Source organism: Lepidochelys kempii, chromosome 5 (genome assembly GCF_965140265.1).
Source record: "Lepidochelys kempii isolate rLepKem1 chromosome 5, rLepKem1.hap2, whole genome shotgun sequence".
Taxonomy (NCBI): domain Eukaryota; kingdom Metazoa; phylum Chordata; order Testudines; family Cheloniidae; genus Lepidochelys; species Lepidochelys kempii.
The window spans coordinates 41,818,739-41,841,422 of record NC_133260.1 but is presented as its reverse complement, the minus strand read 5'-3'; the positions used below and the strand labels follow the sequence as shown (position 1 = coordinate 41,841,422).

The window sequence follows — 22,684 nt, the reverse complement described above, 5'->3', positions numbered from 1 at the left end:
CTTGAAAACATACCTTCTGATTCTATTCTCAATATTTAATTGCTATACATTGATTTAAATGATGACCAAAACTATTATATATTTATTCAGATTTCAAAAATGTTTAAAGAGAGCTTGGATTATGCACTGAGAGCACTTGCTTATTTTACTGCACAATTCATAAAACAAAGACGATAGCTGTATTTCAAAATCAGACAACAGGTTCTTGAGAGATTCCTTTTCACACTTGTTAAGTGATATTTTTAGGAACCACAGCTATTAAAGGGCCAATGCTTTATTACACTTTCCAAGACAGCTCTAGATAGCTTTACATTCATTTCATCTCCTTTCTTTTTTCTCCCGCATTATCTTTTTGCTTTGTTCTCTTCTCCTCTTATTTACAGGATTCCGAGGATCATAGATTTCAAAAGTGTCTTCATCCTGCATGCTTGCATCTTTCACTTTTCTGCTTCTGTCCTCAAACTGAAGTACATGTGACAACCTAAAAAAACCCAAACAAATCATAGTTCAAACTTGCTGAGTGAAAGAAGAAGTGACATTAGAAATGGTAATTACAATATCCCTGGCAAAATGTACTGTTGTGAGATGGTCAGAAAATGCAAAAATGAGTTTACTACTACTTTATATTCCAGGGTAACCACTTTTATTTTCAAATTTAAATGTTCTCATATCAATGTTGTCTGATGGTCTTTTATTTCTAGTATTGAGTTCTTTTGTCTTGTTTCTATTTGATGCACCTTCCGAGATGAGTTAAATATAATCTTTCCAGAAACTGAGAGTGTTTTTCAAGTTTTCCTATTAGTCACTATGGACTTTCCTTTTAATGCCTATGGTCAGCATGATTATAAGTCTATTTCTATTTTTGCATTGAAAACTCCTACAGTACATTCAGGGAATGCATTCTACAGGATCGCAACCTTTAAGATTAAACAGGGAATGCATCAGTCCTCCTGTTCCACTTTAAACTGAACATGCTTTCTCATTCATAAATAGGCTTGGAAGGCTTAGATTTTTATTGGTAAATGTTGGTAAACCCAGATTTCACCATACAGACAAACCCATGACAAAATGTTTCCATTGATAATCAAAATTTACCAATAGACAAAGTCAGAAAAATGCTGCTTGAGAACTTAGGGTTTGATTTAAGAATATTTATTCTGTGTATTATGATGTGATTTTGACAGTTTGTATTTTAATGCTTATAAAGCTTTAACTTTTTGCATCTCAACATCTATGGTCATTAAATAAATATTATCTGACTCCCTTAATTTCTCACAACCATGAAAACTTAAATGATAAAATTGAAAAAATGCTTATATAAAATGGATATTACCTGTCAAAATTATAAAACATAAAAACTGAATTCTGCCAAGCCTTTTCTTAGATTAAACTCTAATGCTGCTCTTCAAGCCAACTTTTTCTTTCTACTGTTGATTTGAAATCTTGACCATACTGGTAGTTCTCCATTTAATAACATTCCCAATGGTCTGAAACTATCAGCATGTTCTGGAGTCATTGGTATCTTGTTGGCATACTCAGGGGCAGGAAAGCCTGGAGTCGATCAACTCTGATGTTATTAGTAGGTGTCACTGAAGTGGGAATTAGTATGGAAGATGTCAGAAAACATGAAATTTTAGGCTAGCCAAAATAGAATCTTAAAGGGAATATAGTTCAATTGTTTTACTCTACTGAAAAAAGACAAAACAAACCGGGCATACGTACAGGTTTACCAGTTGTAAAACAATGTTCTTCACTGACAAGTCAGATACTTTTCTACCTCACAACATGCTGAACTGGATGCCATTTGACTTTATATACTTAAGCGTGCCTATTGATTGTAACATTTTAGATGAAGCCTCCCCCCCCACCACTCCATTAATTTCTACTTCCACTCAGAAGAGAGAATTTCTATGCAAAACTGCTATTTTTGAATCGGTACAAAAGACAACTTTAAAATTTGAAAGTTCCATACAAAAGGTGACAATTTTCATTTGCATTCAATGTATAAGAATGAATATAACAGTGGAGTACACTTAAATCTGATATATAAATGTTGTGTTCCACTTCCTATCTGTGGATCCAGTTGTGCAACCACTATTAGTTCACACTTCTGTGAGTAGTCTCATTGAAGTTTTCGGGCTCTACTGGCAGTAGCAAGAACTACACTTAAAAATAATGGCTTGTCTGCATGGGCACTTTAGTCCATACTAACTTGTATTAGTGAGGATTGAAAAAGCCTGTGTACATATGATGCAAACCTTTAAAGCACACCCTCTCCCTAGTTGGTGCAAGTTCTGGAGCCCTGTTACCTAAGTGTACTAAGTTTGATGCGAATTAAGTTAGTGCAGATTATTGTTCGGTAGACAGAATGCTGCTGCAGACAACTTTGACAGTCCTCCAGCAGCTTTACAATAGTCCTCAAGCAGCTGCTTGGAGCTGTGGTGAGACCCTCGATAATCTAGCCATCTGGGGAGAAATGAGGGTGCAGGCAGCTTTTGTGGCCAGCCACCACAATAAGAAACTGTTAGAGGAAATCTTAAAACAGATAGTTGAAAAGGGTCACTACCGGGATGCCTCTCAGTGCTGTATAAAAACCAAACAGCTAAGGCAAACGTATAAAGACAGCAAGGATGATAGAAGAATATCCATTATTGGCCATTTGACCTGTCTGTTTTTTAAGGATGTGGAAAGGCATTTTTAGCTACATGACACGACAGAACCCAACGGCCTTGCAGGAACAATGAGGAGGACAGAGAAGCTATCTCCCTGAACAGCCAGGATCTCTTCAGAACTTGGGACCCAGAGAGTGACCATAAAGGAAGCCAGCCCAAATTCCCAGTTTTGGACACATGAAGAAGAACCTACAGAGCCTATCAAAGGGACCTCGGCATGTAAGTAATCGTCCATGCTGTTGTTGTTATGTTATACTGCTGTACTAATTTTTTTTCCCAAAAGTGCCCCATGGGCGGATGTGACCTGGGGGCCTTTCTGAGTTTTTCGTCCCATCACCCAGCCATACTCCCTCTTCCAAACCTGTCCCCTTCATTCTGTCCCCCCCCAAACATTTACAAAATGGCAACTGGGCCAGCTAGGCAATCTGTCACATCCTGAGGCCCCAGTCGTCGGCTCTTTTTAAACCCATGCCGTGCCATGAAATGGGGGCACTACTAATTCCCTTCTCTCTCCCTACATCTCTCCTGCCCAGTGATCATAGCCCTACCCCCAGCCTCTGGATAACACAGGGTATTGGGAACACCAGCAGATGTTCCCTGCCGTAGCCCTGCACCTGTGCTCCCAGGGTCATTCCCCGCCCAGCACAAGCATAGGGCAGTGAGAGCACCATCATGTGGAAGTTCAGCGTACTCAAGCTATCCAATCCACTTGGCAATGTTGAGCCCTAACACTCAATCTCAGAAGGACAAGAAGTAGCAAAGGCAAGTTGTTCACTCATCTGTGAATAGGAATTGCCCCCATCCACCATACTATATTTGAATTTTGAACTTTTTCAATTTAAATCTGTTTATTACAATTGTTAGCAAAATGGGTAATGTATTTTATTCTTGGCAGTTATGTACTGGCATATATTGAGCAATAAAAAAATTGAAAATTACAAAGAATCTGCAATACAGGCATGGTACACAATAAGTACAAATTTTCATAGGTAATGTGGTCTTACAAAACAACAACAATATAGGCTCAAGATAAAAAGTGCAACAACATGCCACTTTTACCACTCAAAAAAGCAACTCCAGTGCTCACAACATGGATAACAACTGCACATCTTCAGGCACCAAACTCCAAGTACGAACAAAAAGCATCTCTGACAACATTAACCTGGTGGTTTACAGTTTTCAGTGGATGCCTTAATGGTTGCTCATGGCGTTCAGCAAATCTCTGTACCTCCACCTCCCACTCATTGTTAAGACTTTCTCCCATCCACAAATATTGTGAAAAATACAACCCATAGCTATTATCCTAGGCAAGTTTTGTTCTGCAGCTTCTAACCCAGTCATAAAGACAGCACCATATAGCTTTGTGCCTGCCCAACGCACACTCCACTGTCATTCTGCAGCGACTGAGGTGATAGTTAAACTGTTCCTTTTCTTCTCTCCAATGGCCTGTGAGCAGCTTCATAAGCTAGAGAAGCAGATAATAAGCCGAGGTCTCTCCCAAAAACTGGAGCAATCTCTATACCATTATTGTCTATTGTGATCCTGGGGGCAAACTTTCCATTATTCATTAAAGGTAACCTGATGTGAGTTCTGAAAGATCCTCGCATTGTGGACCTTTCCAAAACACCCAGTATTTATGTTGTAAATCTGCCATGGCAGTTGACCAGGCCTTGGAGAAATAGTCTTTTCTGTTTATAACCTCCAACGTCTGATGCGGCAGGGAAAAGATATGCACATGGCTCCCATCAATTGCCCCAACACAGTTTGGGAACCCCACATGTGCAAAGCCATCAATAATCTCCTGAGCACCAAGCTGTATACCTTGGTTCAACAATACCTCTGCACAGCAGCACACACCTTCACGACAATGGCCCCACCAGTCAATCTCCTCATCCTGAAATGGTTGGCAATGGATCAGTTAACGTCAGGAGTGGCTGTCTTCCAGATGGCAATGGCGACATCTTCCAGATGGCAATGGCGACATCTTCTCAACCGGTATGGGACACCACATGTTGGCATGCTACTACTGTAGCTCCAGGGTCAATTCAGCACAGATCTCCAAAAAGCTGCCGTCACCACCCTGAAATACTGTCGCCACTGCTGGTCATCCCAAGTTTGAGGAACGATTCTCTGCCACCAATCGATGCTGGTTTCCCGGGTCCAGAAATGGCACTCCACTGTGTGAAGCTGCTCCAGGAAAAAGCTTGTGTAGTAGCAGTTCCTCATTGGTGTCCCTGCACCTCCTCCATCCCCTGCTGCTTCTGGAGAAGCCACTGTTGTAGCCACACCATCTGCTTGATGGCATAGCAGCTGAAGCCCAAAACCAAAGACACCCAATGCCAACAGCTTATATAAAGCACAAACAGCCTTTGCCTATTTGCAGCTGCCAGCATAGCATATCTGCAGAGCATTCTTTCATCCATGCTTGCCAACAGGAATCTCAACTCAGTTGCCATATAGACAAGTGCTAAGTGTTTACAGGACTGTGTAATAAGGCTGTTCATGTTTTTAGTAATTTGTATTCATTAGCAGATGCTTGGGAAAGACATGAAATCTTAAAAAAATCAGCATCAGTATGAAAGTTTCATCACAGGATGAAATATTGTTTTACCATGCTTATACAACGTACTAAAACCTGAATGAAAGACGCAGTTTTTCACAAAAGCTTGAAGCACAAACCTGAACACGTAACACTTTTTATGGATAACTTCTCTATAATTACATCTTAATTTTTCTCATTTAATAGAAATCAAAATGTTTTAACTTGTTTTTCTTTCAACATGTTTGTCTTAAAAAAAACCCAAAAAACAAAATCCAAGAAAGCGACTGATTTTCAGCACAATAAACGCCTGACCCATATGCTTTATAAATTACTGATTGTAGTGAATTGAAAGCATGCCTACATTTTACAATGTCCTATGAAAACATACATGCATATTTGTCCGACTTGTTCCAGTATATAACGGGTCAGTAGGTTATAATTCTGTGCACACTAATAATGCTACAATGTATTCTGTTTATCATATCTAAAATTCTGTATAACTTAATTTGCCCTTGTGGTGACTCATGATTGCAAATTTGTAGTTTAATTCTAAAAGAGACTGAACAATTATTTATTTTAGTTGACACACTTACTGCATTTGTCTTTTTCTTCTCAGCTTATTCAATATGAAAATTAGAGTACTGTTCTCTAAAATTAAGATACAAAAAGAATGACAACATTCTTTGGAAGTGTTACATACACTTTGTATACATTTCATAAAGTGGTGTTTTCAGTTTTAATAGATAACACCACACATTTGCAGGACAAGATTGATAGAAATTAAGGTCAAAATGTGGGATTCTCACACAGGGCCTGTTCCCCAGCTAGCTGGGCTACAGATGCTGAGCTGGGTGTAGACTAGGTATAATCTACTCCTTTCCCAAGGCTGGGGGAAACCAGGAAGGAGATTGTGATTTTGAGTCCGTCTCCATCCTGGGACAGAGGAAAGAGAGGGCCAGGGAGAGAAGTATGAGAATGGCTCCGTAGCCTGGTGATTAAAGCACAGCTGTATTAATTTAGATAGACTATATGGACCCAAAGAGTCAAAGGTGTTAACATAACTCAGTCACTGGCCAACTTTAAAGCTGTTTTAAACATGGTTCAGATTTAGTATACAGAGACCTCAGTCTGCTTAGTAGCATGGCAAACACATAATTAAACATCATTTTTATTAAAATGACCTGTTATTAAAACCCCCTTGACAGTCTCTTAGATGGTATTAAAGATTGTAATTGTTGTCTTTTTTGGGGAAAAGATAAGTTAGTTGAGATGGGCTGTTGCTGTTAAAGTCTGAAAATAAAACAAGACAAAGACATACAAAAGGGGAAAGAAAAGAATAACAAAGATAGGAAATGCACCTTCTATATCTGTGACACTCTGTACCTCAAAGCAGCACCCCGGAACCCCCATATTCACCGTCATATAATTATGATGTTTTATACAAAGTATGCCTTGTGAGGTATTTAAAAAATTGATCTGTTGAACACTAATGTCCTATTGGATTGTATGTACTATCATTGTATGTGAAAATTATGAAATTTTACTGTGTGTGCGTGTGTGTGTGTTACTGAAATATGTTGTGAGGTTGGGAACAGCCACAACCAGTCTTTCAGGTATAACAGTGGAGTAGCCAGATATGCTGATGGCCCATTAAAGGGAAGCCACTGTCTCAAGAACTGTATACAGTGGAGACTTCTCAGAGAGAGCACGTATACAATGGAAACTGCTTGACCCATGTCATAGCAAAAGATCTTTCAAGCAAGCTGAGAGAAACTATGAAGTGAGGAAGTGACATCATGGCTTGGCCTCACCCCCCACAACTCACCACTTGGAAATACATGTGGAGTACAAAGTCTATAGAACTCAGATTGTGAATTTACTTTTATTTCTTAGGTAACCAACTTTGATCTCTACGCTTACTACTTATAATCACTTAAATCTATCTTTCTATAGTTAATAAGTCTGTTTTATATTTTATCTAAAACAGTGTTTTTGTTAAAGTGCTTGGGAAATCTCAGCTCAGTTGACAAAGGCTAGTGTGTATCTTCTCCACATCAAGGGAGGGGCGGACTGGGTAATGAACTTACACTGGTCAGGCTTCTGACCTGGGCAAGACCGTATAGTTCTGAGGTGCAAGGCTGGGGAACTGGGGGGAATTGGCTCAAGCCTCTCTGCTATTGGTTCATGAGTGGTTGGGAGAAGCATTCATGTAACTCAGTTGGGTGTGTCCCTGCCTGTGGATATCTGTAAGTACAGTACCTGCCAGAGGTTTGTAGCTTGCCATCATCATCAGTGTGAGGGATACCCCAGGTTGGTGGGACAGAGGGCTCAGTGGTCCCACAGTTCAGATTGCACCCCGGGAACCCCGTCACAGTGTCTGGTGTTTATTTTCACTTACAACCTCACTGGTGGAAAAACAGGCATGACACACAGTCTTGTCAGCCAGTCTGAGACCTGGTAAACTTGTACCAGCATTGGGTTGTTTAAGTTGCATTTAGCTGCCTCTTTCTGGTCATAGGCTTACAGCAGTGTGGCAAAATATATTGTCTTGGCCAGCTAAGCCAGACTCTTATTAAACAGAAGAAAACAGAAGAGGGATAGAACAGAGAAGAAATAAGATGGTGAAGGGAAAGGACAAAAGGAAGGAGGAGGGAACACAAAGTCTCACTGCTCAGCTGGTGTTCAGGATTCAATCAGAACTGGTAGAATTGACAGAATCATCTGGATCCCACTCTTTGGCCTGGTTTGGATCTCTCAGGATCAGGATGAAGGTCCAACATCGCAGGATGATGGTGAAGCTCACTCCAATGGCCAATTTTTCTCCCAAAGTCTCTTTTCTTAAGGACCACAAAAGGGAATAATGGGTGGTATAGCCTGTCCTCCCATCATTTTGTTCACAATAGGTCTAATTTCTGACACACCAATTTTGGTTCACTGATTTCTGGTTCCATGTTTCTTGTTTCCCAAGCATGATCTTAACACAGTCCTTGAGTTATATCTGTAGGCCTTTTTGTTTGGACCAATCCAGTCTGTCTTCCTTTTGCACCTTTTCCCATCAACGTTTGTTGTTATAGGTATGTGATCGTGTCATCCTATGAACGTTGTACAGTTGAGCTCACAATTAGGGTAAAACTGGAGGTCCAATTATCACAACAGCATTCCCCTGGGAGGTGGGAAACCCAGAATTCAGTCTCCCTACTCCAACGACTTTTAAAAGTATTTATCCACAGAGGAACAGGTGAGACTGAGAGAGCCCCCACATCAGAATATCCCATAGTCCAATGGTTAGAGCACTCACCTGAGAGCTGGCAGATCCTTATTAAAATCCCCTCTTCTGCTCAGGTGGAGCAGGGACTTGACCTGGGGATCATCATCTCCCAAGTGAGTATGCTAACTACTCGGCTAAAAGTTATGAAGGAGATCCTCCTTCTGCTGCTGCTGCTCTTTTGCTTCTTGCAAAAGTAACGGAGGAGCCTAACCCCAAGCGTTTGCAACTGAGAATCTCAAACAGAGGGAGGCACAGAACTCCCTGAAAGGGGTAGAGTTAGGGGCACAACCCTCACCTTGGCATCTCCAATGGTTAATTTAGGCAAGGAGCCGCATAGTGTACTGGCTTTTGTGAATGTCATTCAGAGGTGCCTGTCTTTCCGCATTCATTGTGTAGGGAGCCCCAGTGCCTAGCTCACACTTTGTGAATCCCAGTGATTTGCTAGGCACCAAAAAATTAGGTATGCTGATGCCGAGTGTCTTTGAATCTAGCTCCTCATTTGCATTGCCAAGCACTTGGCTAAGCATTCTGTTCAACAAATATGCAGGTGGTCTGAAGAAAATTTTACATAGCTCAAAACCCTATAGTTTTTTGTGAAACAGCTGGTTGCCCAGATAATTTGTCTACAGTCACTGTGGTGATGTCTCCACTATTTCATCTCCCAAAGTTAGTACTTTGAAAACTGCACTCTGCAACTTATGCTTATCCCCAGTAGCTGACAGTTCATTCTACGCTATTACGACACACACTTCAACCGTTTGTTTTCTTCTGTATTTGAAAAGTGGAAGAAATCAGTTTCTTTGCAGAAACTGATGAAGCAATTTAAGTTTTCAGCTCACAGCTGACTTCTAATAGCTTGCTGGAAACGTGCCAAAATGTTTAGACCAAGGAGATAGATCAGGGTGGGCAAACGATGGCCTGCAGGCTGGATCTGGCCTGTGGGATTGCCACCCCTGTCGCGCCGCGGGGCTAAGGCAGGCCCCTGGGGAGGGGGTGGTAGGGCAGATGGCTAGGCGCGCACTGCCCTCGCCTGCAGGCACCAGGGAACCACGGCCAATGGGAGCTTCGGGGGAGGTACCTGCAGTCGAGGGCAGCACACAGAACCCTCTGCTCACCCCTCCCCCCGCCCCAGGGGCCACAGGGATGTGGTGCCGGCTGCTTCCGGGAGTGGTGCAGGGCCAGGGCAGGCAGGGAGCCTGCCTTAGTCCCGTTGCACTCCGCTGCCACACTGGAGCCACTCGCGGTAAGCGGCGCCGGGCCAGAGCCCACACCCCACATTCCTTCTGCACCCCAACCCCCTGCCCTGAAACCCCTGCCACACCCTGCACCCCTCCTGCATCCCAACCTTCTGCTGCATCCCCACCCTCCTGTACCCCAACCCCCTGCCCTGAGCCCCCTGCCGCATCCCGCAGCCCTCCTGCACGCCAACCCCCTGCCCTGAGCCCCCTGCTGCACTCCAACCCCCTGCCCTTAGCCCCCTTGTACATCTCGCATCCCTCCTGCTCCCCAACCCCTTGCCCTGAGACCCCTCCTAAACCCTGCACCCCAACCCCCTGCCCCAGCCCTACATTCATGGGCCTGCATGCAATTTCCCCACCCAGATGTGGCAATTTCCCCACCCTCGGGTCAAAAAGTTTGCCCACCCCTGAGCTAGATACACAAATGGGCTTATGTGCCAACAACTATGTGCCATCGACATTCTCACCCCCCCGTTCAGCTGCCACTTAACCTTGCAGGTGCCTAAAATCTCCTAGCATCTAAGTCTCCATTGGTAGGCAAGTGCTCCAGTGAAGAACTCAGCTGCAAAGAGCGAAGGGAACAAGTTCTGTCATCTTTCATTTTGAGTGCCTTCAAAATTTGTACGCACCAATGGCTGCATGTCAAAACTAGGCCATTGTACATTTATTAAAGCTAAAAGCACAAATAAGAATTTTACCTAAATGTAGGTGCATATACAAAACAGAGACTGGCTAAGAATGTGGCTGTTGCTTCTGCTATCAAGAGGCACTGAGATAAGCAAGGCACAACTTTTCACATGCTAATTAGCAATAGTCCCTCTATAGACCTGAGAGTTAAACTCCCACTAGCAACCATATACACGCCTAGAACATGTACAAAAACTACAAATCCCTTCCACATTTAGATCAAATAAGTTCATCACAATGAATATTGCAATAAATACAAAAGACATGAATATTGTAAATTACCATCACTATATTTCATATGGATTGTCAGTTCACTCCGTCAGTGAGGTAAAAGAGAAAACAGCTGGGATTTATAATATTCTGATCACTGTCTGAGTATACTTTTGGATATAACTACAAGGATTTCTAAATAATTTGTTAGGTAGAGCCTAACATGGAACTTCATTTTCTTCTATTGTTTTTGTTCCTTCAGTCCGAAACTAACCACAAGCAAAACGCCACTTTTTTCAGAGTGATATTTGAGTGATTCCTCTTTCTTTAAATTATGCCCTGCTTATAAAATAAAATTTTCCTGAAAATACTATGAAATCAGAGTGTTCAGAAAGTACAAGCATAAATAACAGAGAAAATGTTGCAACGTTTTCCTCCTGTCACCCTCATGATATATAGCCAGTAGATAGAATTGTAGCCCATATGAAAAGACAGACAAAACAGATGAGTGAGTCCACAGATCAAAGCAAAAGAGGTTTCTCTTCCTAGGAAAAAGAAGTTAGCTGTTCTGGAAGAATGAACTCACTGGCACTCTTTTCACTTCCAGCAGAGTAATGGGTGGCATGAGAAGAGGAGAAACAGAAGAGACCAAAAAGAAAAATAAATTGAGGAAGAAAGGTAAAGAATGGAAAAGGAAAAGAATGAGTAACAAAAACAAAGAGAATAAAGGGAGGCCGACCAAAATGCAAATAATGGAAAATAAAAAGGAAGAAAAAAGCCAGAGAAAAGGGTAAAAGAATGAAAATTGAAAACAAGCAAAGAATTCAAATCAAGGAAAGAAAAGGAAAGAAAACACAGGACTGAGACACAAAAACAAACAAACAAAATAAAAACCAGAATGGCAAAAGAAATGTGAAAAAGCAGGTTTTAAAAGAGGAAATGTTATATACATTGTAAAACAAAACTAAGCCTGCAGCCCCTCCCCTCTAAGCTGACGTACTGGTTCTTAGAACTGCTCTGGCGCCCAGTATACACTAGTGCTCTCACCATTGCTAGTACCAGTGGAGCTGATCTGGTGCTACAGCAAGTGAGAGAACTGTACAAAAATCTGAGCGTAGGCACAGCCTTAGCTTACTGGGACAGACAATAAGTGTCCACTGTTTCCAGGGTCGGCCTTAGGGTAGGCCCTGGGAGAACTTTCTTTAGCACCCTTTATGCACTGCTTCCCCAGCAGTGGGCGGCCGCTCAGCAGGCAGAGCAGCAGCAGATGGAGCGATGGTGGTGTTGCAGGTGTCATGCTGCTGGGAGGGTGGAGAGGGGAGGCGTGTGAGCGCCTGGCTCCTGCCCCACAGCCCCTTTTATCCCCTCCCACTGCCTCCCAGGTGGGCACAGCCCTTCTACAGCCTCTTGACCATGGCGCCTTGGGCAGACGCCCATGTTGGCCACCCGTAAGGCTGGCCCTACCTGTTCGTAAGGCAGCCTTTATCCACCACTATTGCTCCTTGCAATAGAAGACTCTAGAGGAGTTCCATCACCATTTCCCATCTGTCATATCTTAACATTATCTAGCTATCCATTTGGCTTTGGATGCTATACCCTTCACTCTAGTATCCTACTTGTGTGCGTGTGTGTCCACACACACCACAAACTCCTGCTCCCTGAAATAATTAAACTATTTTTCCTGAAAGCTGTGAAGAGAGAGAGAGAGATATTGTTAATCTCTGTTCTTAAATGGTTGGGAGGCGCTTAGATACTAGACTACTAAGGGGGGGGAGAGGGAGGAAGGAAGGCACATAAGTACCTAGACCAATAGACACCAAACCTGAACCTCACCTGAATACATCTGCTTGAGCGTGGTCTCATTTGTTTATGTGACCCACTTGGTGTTGTAAAAACCATGTCCCTGTGCACCATTCCTCCAGGACTTCTGTCCATCCATCCACAATATCAAGCTATGAAAGCCCCTACCGTAGTAGCACCCATTCCATTGCCACAGAAGCAATATGGTCTCTCCCTATATCACATTTCCATATATCATGGACATATTTTACCAATCACCATCTTATAATTTCCGTAAGTTTTGCAATTCACAGTCACTAATTATCTATTGTCACATAATTCAATTGGTGACTTAACTGTCCACTGCCAACTGATTTTACTTTATCTGTCTCGTTACACTGTCCTTAGTTTCACCTCTGCCCATTCCTGTGTTCCTCTTTCCCATTTGACTCCGTTTCCCCCCACTATCAGATTACCTCTGCTCTCCTCCAAGTTCTTGTACTGTGTCAGAACCTTTCAGCTCCCTTACCTCAGTTTCACTAAATTGACAACTTCATTAAAAAGAATGAATTAAGGCTCTTTTGCTCACAGACAGCAGAATATTAATTGCCAGTCACTACATAAAGATGTTAAAAATATTAATCATGGTGAGTACCACATGTCCTGGAATGGTTAGAAAAACATTTCCAACATCTGTTGAATAGTATGCTTTTCTAATCATCCAGACTATTGAAATAATACTGAGGAAAAATGAAAACTGAAGATAATACTGAGAAAATCACCATATAATATATTGATAAGGAATTTAAAACCAAAATAATTGTGTTTTTAGTCCTCTATATAAAATGATTAACTTGTGGAACTGGCTTTATTATTCCATATCCCAAGACAATATTGAATAGTTTTTACCTCTTTTAAACAAACATAGCTCATTAACAAATTGGCCTTAACTTAGTAGACGGAACTAGCATATATTTTTTCGGATTTTAGACTGACCTCAGATCATTATAATACTGATTCACAGAAATCACCTTAAATTGTCATTACAATTTCAGTCTAGACGAAGGTGAAATTTTACACTGTTGGTGGGCTACACTACTTCTGGAAGACCTGAAAAGCTGAGAGTATATTAAAAAAGGCAAACTGGGTGTATTTACTTAATCAAAAGGCAATACTGTGAAACCTAATTAGTAGAACTAAAAAAAAGGATGTACAGTGTCTAAAATCCAAACAAGAACAATTACTGAATAGAAGATCATTCAAAAATAAAAATCTTGAGTTATTATTAAAGTTCATGCTTTGAGCAAAAATCACCCTAATTTTTAAGTAAGGAAAATTGAATTAATAAACTTATATCTGTATTAAAGTCAGATCATATATGTCTCATAACATTGACTAGCACATTGGAAGGGAATAGTGTATATAACAACCACTGGAGAAAGATCAGATCAACTTACTTTCTTCAAAATATTTAGCATATAAAATCAGAAGAATGACTAATATATCCATTTGGATCAGTTAATCAACAACTCTTGTTACTACTTCCTTTAGAGGCAGAAAAGACTTTGGTCTAGGCTGAATGAACATTTTTCTTTGAAGTGCTGAACAGATGATATCACCTAGGCTTGCTTGTTGAAGTAGTTCATTTTACTACAAGTCTTTCTAGGTGACTCCACTGCCAGAATGGATGCTGGAGAAAACAACAACATTATCACACCAGCAATTTATGGGTCCTCTAAAATATCAAGGAAGGACCCTGGAAAAAATATTTTTTTGTGTTTTCTCCTATGCCTGCAGCATAAGATGTACATACCTTTTTGGACAAGTACTTTTTCAGGGATTCTTAACATAATATTCAACTCAGATATTTTAATCAAATTACACGATTTCTCAATTTTCACCACAAAAGTATTTCTTGCAAAATTAAAATTGAGAATTTACAACAACGTTATGTAATCTCCAGGGTAAAACTTCAAATAGTCCATTGTTCGCGAAGAACAAGGTTGATGAGGGGGAAAAAAGCTTTTATTTGTAAGGACTAATGCACATGTGGCTTGTTGCCTCATTTTTTGTTTTTTAAATGTTACTCAACATGGTCATTAAGTACTATTTTTCTCTTAAAATAAGATTAAAGTTGTGAGTAACCAGTCTACTGGGATACTGCATTTATCCATAGAAATCCCATTAGGTCCAAAAGACATGACGCTAGTGAGAAAATGTGACTATTTTGGTTTTGTAACGACCTCAGAATCACCAACATGTAAAACAACAACAATTTAGGCTCTCTCTACAGCATGGAGACTACAGCTGCAGAGGTATGTTGGCATAACCCGGCAGTGTAAATGGAAGGCGTTTTTCCATGGTTTTAGTAACACCATCTCCCTGAAGAAAGTTAGCTAAGTTGAAGTGTTCTTTTATCAACCTACCTGAGTCCACAATGGGGTGAGGTCGGCATAGCTGTGTCAGTCAGGGATGTGGTTGTTTAGAGCCCTGACCAATGTAGCTATGTCAACCTAAACTTTAAGTGTAGACCAAGCCTTATACTCTCAATCAAGGTATTCTCATTATGCAAATTAAATTATCTGATTCTTATATACTATCTTATCAGTAGGGTCCTACCAAATTCACAGCCATGAAAAAAGCATCATGGACAGTGAAATCTGGTATTCCCCTGTGAAATCTGGTCTTTTGTGTGCTTTTTATCCTATGCTGTACTGATTTCACAGAGGAGACAAGTGTTTCTCAAATTGGGGGTTCTGACCCAAAAGGGAGTTTGCATGCGGGGGAGAGGGTCACTAGATTATTTTAGGGGCGTCGTGGTATTGACATTCTTACTTCTGCTCTGCTGCCTTCAGAGCTGGGTGGCTGGAGAGCGGTGGCTGCTTGCCAAGGGCCCAGCAATACCATACCTGCCATCCTTACTTCTGGGCTGCTGCTCCTGCTGGCACCAGCTCTCCAGCTGCCCAGCTCTGAAGGCAGTATGGGTAGTAGTACCGCAACCCCCACCCCCCAGCTCCTTTTTGGGTCAGGACCCCTACAATTACAACACCATGACATTTCAGATTTAAATAACTGAAATCATGAAATGTACAATTTTAAAAATCCTATTACCATGAAATTGACCGAAATGGATCGTAAATTTGGTAGGGCCCTACTTATCAGTAATAATCCACACATACAACCTACTGCGTTTCCCTATCCTCCTCACAAAGTATGTTGAGTAGTTTGATGAAAGAAGAGGGGGCTTTAAACAGAGAACACATGCTTGTGGAACAGATCGGTATGGAACACTCTGAAGTAAATTCCAGATTTTGTCCCAGACAGTATACCAATGTAGAGAAAATTTACAGCGTTTACTATAAGAACATGTGAACTGCCATACCGGAACAGACCAGTGATGCATCTAGTCTAATATCCTGTCTCCAGCAATAGCCTGTACAGTACCTGATACTTCAGAAGGCAGCAAATCCCCTCCCCAAATGAACTCAGCCAACTGTGCAACACTATATCATGTGGGCCACAGAATGGGGAAGAGGGTAGGGTTTCCCTGGAACAAAATCACATTCCAGTTAAACTGCACTCTGTTCTAGTTTTCATAACTTGACATTCAAAATTTTATTTAGCACACCCCCACCCCTCAAAAATTCTGTATCTAGCTAAATGCATGATGCTTGCATATGTTACAAAGCCAGATAATGTTGGGAGTGTATGTAGGCAAAAATGGTATACAATACCTTGGATGCTTAAATTGGGCTGTTAGACACAGAAAATATATTATTTCTTCATCTTTCACTAGCTTAGCAATAAATAAACCATAAGATTTTGAGGCAGTAAATGCAATGCTAGACATCCCTAGAGTAAAGCATGGATCATCTCTGAATGTGTTAAGTGAACAAGGAGCCAAATCCAAGCCCAGATGCCTGGCCCAAATAAACTTAGACATGAAGAAATAAAAACTGTATTTCTCTGGCATGGACAACTGCTAGAAGCATTAGCAATAAGTAGTATAACTTTGGCAGAAGGACCATTTTGATCAAATACAATCTTCCAAACATTCAACAGTGGGAGAACAATTAAATGATCGAGGTTTTGATCACATGCTGGCAGTGTGGGGTTGGGGTGGGGCGGGGCAAGGATGAGGAAAGAAAGGGATTTACTGCTTATTTTTTTTACCAGCTTAGTGGCAATACAAAGACCGAAATAAACGTGTATTTTTTTGCCAAACAGAGTAGAAATCCCCCTCTTTCCAATGTGTTTTTAATACAGATCTCTGGCATTAATTTATTCTTTAAAGGGGCCTGTAGCAATCAAAAGAAATATTTTGATAATTCCTTTTTTAAAGGTAGCTTGGTAAATCAATGGCCTTAGCAAGAGAGATCCAATATGGGGCCTGATTTTCCAGTCTAGCCAAAGTACCTTGGCTTCAGTCTGAAAAGGAAGGGAACAAACGTGACTCTAATCTATCTTTGTGTTCATGAACTGGAACAACATTTTATCTTTGATTCCCCAGGCTAGAGTAGGCATGTCAAAGAGGCCTGGCTCTTCGTTTTCAGGAACTGACTGCTCAGAGCACACTTATCAAATTGAGCCCCAAAAGCAACATAGGCAAGGGAATATATAGTTTGCGAATCCCACTAGGGTTTTGGCGTGAGTTAGGTGCTGAACTGCTGGGTTCTGTCCAGCTCTAATTAGGACACAGAATGCCAGGAGACACAAAATGCCTAGCAATTTGAAGGTTTGGTTTCAAAGCTGTTTCTCAATCAAGTGGACAGTGCTGAAGATATTCTGGAATCTGTGCTAAGCTAGGTAGATCTTTGTGATAATAGAGCCTGTAACTGGACACGATCTGCTGAGATCATGAATTGTGACTTTTCTAGGTTTATCCTCAATCTTAGAGATTGAATGAGCTGTCCATGTGTTGCACAGAAAAGACTGGAGCTCTTCTAGCTCTTCTTTGCTTTTATGAGCAATATGGAAAGATGTGGACACCTTGCCTTCTTAGGTGAGTTGCTGCCACTTTAACACATTTGTTAAGTTCTTACAGAGCAGCAGATAAAAATGAAAATTGGGCTAATTGAAATTTCCTCCTGCAAAACAGAGGAATTATCAGGATTACTCCCTACAGGGAATGGTGGCTCTAGACCTGTAATTGGACTCAGAACCTGTGATGGAGTATGAGGAGACTGAATTAATAGGGCAACACTATAGAGTTCAATAACCAATACCAAGATGTGCTTCTGCCCCACAGAATGTGGTTCCTGTGACAGAGGCTTTCCCTTCAGCTGCAATAGATCTCTTAGCACCAACGGACTCATGGTTCCAGTCTTCTTAGAACCAGAAGAGGAGTGTACACAGTCTTGAGAATGCTGCTGCTGCTATCTTTTCTTCCTCTTCTCATAGATTCTTGGCACCAACTAAGAGCATCTTGGACCAGGGTCTGGGAGTAGTATAGGCCCCTACAAGGTAGTGTCGAAAAGGCCTGGAGAAAGTGTCTTTTAGCACCAGATTCTCTCTCTCTCTCTCTCTTTTTTTTTTTTAAACACTTTCAGGAGCGTGGAGAAGGAGGTGGAATCAGTTCAGAGTCCAGATCCATCCTACATTTCATCTGTTTCATAACTGGATCCCCTTGACTGATAATGCTTTATCCTCAGCTCTCATGAACTTTGGTGCAGGCTTTGGTGCAGGTTGAACCGAGGAGCACAGGCATTATTCCATGGCAGTTCATACATTGAAATAAGGTCTTTAATGTAGCTGGGACTTGATCCATTAATTGCCTTGAAAATTAGGACCAAAGCCTTGAACTGTCATTGGAAGCTGACTGGGAGCAACTAGAGGGACTTGAGCATGGTTCTGATGTGCTCACAGTGGCCTAATCAATGGAGACGGTCGGCAACCACATTCTTTACTAGCTGGAGCTGGTGCATCATCTTTACATTCAGTTTCAGGCATTTTTAATTACAGTAATCCATGGTAGTGGAGATGACAAATGTATGGATCACTGTGACCAGGTCCTCTTCTGCTATCTGGCTGTCCAAATCAAACAGACCCCAATGCTTCATAGCACTTTGATGAATGGGGGCTGTATGCCTTCCATGGAAGGTGGAAACAGCTTCTTGGCTAGTTCTTGAAAGCATTTCCCCTTCTGACTGCTGTCACTTAACTCTTGCCTGGGTTCAGCTTGTACCAGCTGCTCTTCATCCGTAAACTTGTTTCTTGTAGGTGATCTGATATTTAGAAATGGTGGTGGTTGCATCAATTGACCATGAGATATATAGCTCAGTATCAGCAGCATACTATTCACAGCCAAACCCAACACATCTCACTATCTCTCCCGGTGGTGCATGTAGATATTGAGGAGAAGAGGGGATAGTATGGATCACTGTGGGACCCCACATATGAAGGCCTTTAGAGGAGGAGGAGGAACAGTCACACATCATCACTCTGTGGAGAGGAACAACTGAAGCCAATGTAATTGCCTTTGTTCTATCTACTGCTGTACCCTTGATGATCTTTGAGAGAAAAGAATGAAGGCATAGCTCCGCCTGCTCCCTTCTAGGGCAGGGGTGGCCAAACTTACTGGCCCTCCGAGCCACATACAAAAACCTTCAGAAGTTCGAGAGCCGGGGCACATCTGCCGGGAGCCGGGACTTGGGGCTTCAGCCCCACTCCTGCTGTAGCCCTGACCCCCAGCAGGTGCTGCCTGCTGGGCAGAAGCCCCAAGACCCCCTTCCCCACTGGGCAGAAGACCCTTCTACCCTGCTGCAAGGCAGAGGTCCTGAGCTCCCCCCCAACAGTCTGGTAGGTGGAGAATGGAGGGCTGTGGGGGGGCTCTGCGAGCTGCACTTTAATGGTAAATAAGCCGCAGTTTGGCTGTCAGGCCTTCTCAAGGGTCAGCAGGTAAGTCAATAGGACCTCATGATCAATGTTATTGAGGGCAGTTGATAGGTTTAATATCGGCATGGACATCTGATCCTCATATACCACCATCAACCAATGCAAAAACTGCAGTCTCTGTGCAAACCACCAAGTCTGTACCTAGAACCACCTACAAGCTTCAGCCAAAGCAATCTGACTTAGGCATCTAGGTGCTATGAGAGTTTTCTTGCCAAAACCTAAAGCACAATATGGCCTATTGACTTCATAGATATGGTCATAAGAGTACCCTTTCTATCATTATGTATGGTGTATTAACATGTAGTAGAAGATTTTTTGAATTATATGGCTACAGATAGGGTCCATTGCTGGTTGTAAAAATTTGAGACTCCTTGAATTTTGTAGAGAAGAATGGATTCTGCTGCTCCAGACAGCACATGTAATCACTGCCACAGAACGGTCATAAAATTATAGGGACCTCAGTATATGTCCCGGTAAGGATTCCTAAATTTAAAATTAAAACTATATCACATATTTCTCTTTAGCTTTCTTAACAACACTTCTTCAACTGCCTTGTTAGACAGTAAAATCTGGTAATAATTATCAAACACCATGCACACTATTTACAATAGAGTCATATTTCTTTTATTTCTTTTTTTGCATAAAAAAGTAGAATGCTGCTGAAAAGTACCCAAATGTCTGCTGTGCTCCATGCCAATACAGCAGCTCAGCCAAAAATGCAAAGAGAAAAGTTTGCCAAATAAAAGGAAACATAACAAATTGGTAATGGTTTCTATCTTGACAGAAAATGAAAATTATGCCTCAATGTGTGGCCACTGATGTGGACACATAAAAATATCTTAGAGACAATAATTTTACCTCAGATAACACACCCTGACAGTAGAGCACAGCATACTGGCTAGCTTTCACTTCCCTTAAAAGCAGCAACCATGACCGACAAAACGGCCTAGGAATGCCTATCACACAAGCACATGCCATGCACTCATAATATTTACTACAAATCATCTTAAGTACAAACACTGCTTTTTGAGGGGTGGGCTGCAAATAAGAGAGAAGGAATTTTTAATGTGAACTTGCCACAATTGGATCAAATCACCCAGTCCAGCTGAGGACACTGAAAGAAAAGAGCAAACCTTTCTCCCAAAAAACCGAAGTTTAATTTTAGTTTCCAAAACACTCTAGTGTTTGTGTATATATACAGTTTATATACTGCTTAGGGCTTATCTACATTGCTCCACTTTGTGCACTACAGGAGTGCAGACTCTGCCAGTGCAAACTGAAAGGTTTATGTATTATTATGGGCCAGGATCGTATGTAACTTCTTTAGGCGGGAGATGTGACAGATGTGAGTCCAGGGGTTTCAAAGGACTACACTGAACCATGTGCCAGACAAGAAACACACTTTTGAAAAAGAACGTGTTAAGTGGTTTTTCTGGGAAATATGTAGGGGGAAGTGAATTCAAATGCTCCAACCTTTTGAAACTATGCCCTGTGGAGAGGGTCTTGTCTGCTGATTATCTGTTACCGAAGACCAAGTTCAGAGGCCTGAGCTGTATAAAAAAATGGCTGCTCTGTTCAGCTTCGGTTCTGGTTCTGAATCTGAGACAGTTATAAACTTATAACCATGGGGAAAAGCCATGGATTTTGAAGGACTGACACCTACCACAGTCCCAGGATGGAGTTGGGTTGACTTCTGGTAAGCTTCTTAGCATGTGTGGAGGTTATTTTGTGGTTTAGTATGTTTTCCTCTGTAATGCTTTCACCTCAAGAATAAACATGCTTGCTTATAAAGAGCTGTTGTGTGGTAAATTATAACTACAGGCAATTGCGCTGTTCATTACCTCTAGAAAGAAAGCAAAGCACAAACACTGGCCTTTTGGTGGTCTGGCTTGCTGGGGATATCACAGTGTAGGCAAGGAATTGTGCAGACTGGAAAAACCCCAATCAGGAGGGATAGAGATGCAGGTCTCTGCCCAAGAGAGGTGACAGCTGAGGAGCCGGGAGCCTAGACTGGGAGCCCTTGAGGGACCATGGAGAGGAAATACAGATGTAGTTGCTCTGAACTGTGACGTATATTTACACAAAACTGGTGTAAATTGTCATTGCTCCTTTTAAGTCTGTGGAGCTATACCGGGGTGGTCAAACTTATTGGCCCTCTGAGTGCATACGATAATCTTCGAAGTTCGAGAGTCAAGGCACACATGCCAGGGGCCAGGGCTTGGGGCTTCAGCCCCGAGGGAGGTGCCTGATGGGATGAAGCCCCGAGACCCCCATCCCTACTGGGCAGAAGCCCCTACCCCACCACCCCGCTGCAAGGCAGAGGTCCCAAGCTTCCTCGCAGTCCCCTGGTCTGGAAGATGGAGAATGGATGGGAGCATGGGGGGGCTCTGTGAGCCACACTTTAACGGTAAAATAGCCGGCTGTGGCTCATGGGCCACCGTTTGGCCACCCCTGAGGTATACACTCGCTGAGGATGTGCTTCCTGGCTTATTAAACTAACAAACTTAGATATTTCAAAAGTACCATTATGTCAAAAAGCATGGAAATAATCATAACAGTAAAATGATACTGGCTCATATATTTCTGTAGAAGAAATGCCCCTTGTGAAGTGAGTATATGGTTCTGGAAGTCAGGACTTCCCAAAGTCAACAGTAAAGCAAAAATCAACTCCCAGTGACAGGAATGGAAAATGCAGTAGGAATGGGGCATGCCAGTGTGGCTCCTTCTGTTAATATATTTATATATCTTGCTAATACATGGTCAAGATAAATAATAAATATGCTATTACACAGATTGGCATAAGCATAAATACTTTACTCATATAGACATAGTATATAAAGGAGTGATGAGCAAAAGTTTCACATGAATATCTAAAAGTTAGAAGGTTATTCTTACTACCCATAATCTGACAGGTCCTGGCTCTCTTCTTCCTTGTGTCACACCTCATCCCTACCAGTAGGTCATGGTTCCCCTAAATTCTGATGCTACACACCAGCCTCTTCAAAGGGGCATTGTCTGCTTTTCCCTTCTTTCCAAAGCAGCAACAAGTGAGTAAGATATTGATCTCACTTAACTGAATCCTGCTATACTAGCTCACTGCAAAGTTGGTGGCTCTGTAGCTTCTGAAAAGTATGTTTCAGAGTGAGTACGATTACATTAGCTATGGAATTTCAGATGCAGGTAATGTAAACTTGCATGGGATTAAAGTACAGAATATCACTAAGGGCTTGTCAATGCAGTGATTTAGTGCATGACAAGCCAGGGGGTGAATCTACAATGCTCTAGCCTGCTCCACACTAAGTGGCCATGTGTTCCTTGCACTAAAAGTTCCCTAGTTTTTTCAAAACAGCAGTAGATCAAAGCATACTAGGGAACTTTCAGTGTACAGCAGCAG

The 22,684-nt window shown here is 41.9% G+C and overlaps 1 protein-coding gene across 3 annotated transcripts in view; it reads right to left on the bottom strand.

Moving 5' to 3' along the window:
• Positions 1-202: 202 nt before the first annotated feature.
• CWC27 (CWC27 spliceosome associated cyclophilin) overlaps positions 203-22,684 on the bottom strand; it is a 229,388-nt gene continuing 206,906 nt past the window's right edge. For 2 of the 3 annotated variants that reach the window (XM_073344051.1, XM_073344052.1), the window contains one exon: positions 203-481. In XM_073344051.1, coding sequence (XP_073200152.1) covers positions 319-481 — 163 coding nt within the window. In that variant the 3' untranslated portion in view covers positions 203-318. Of the gene's footprint in view, positions 482-21,176; positions 21,310-22,684 lie in introns of those variants that run through there. The other variant, XM_073344053.1, reaches the window with a different exon arrangement.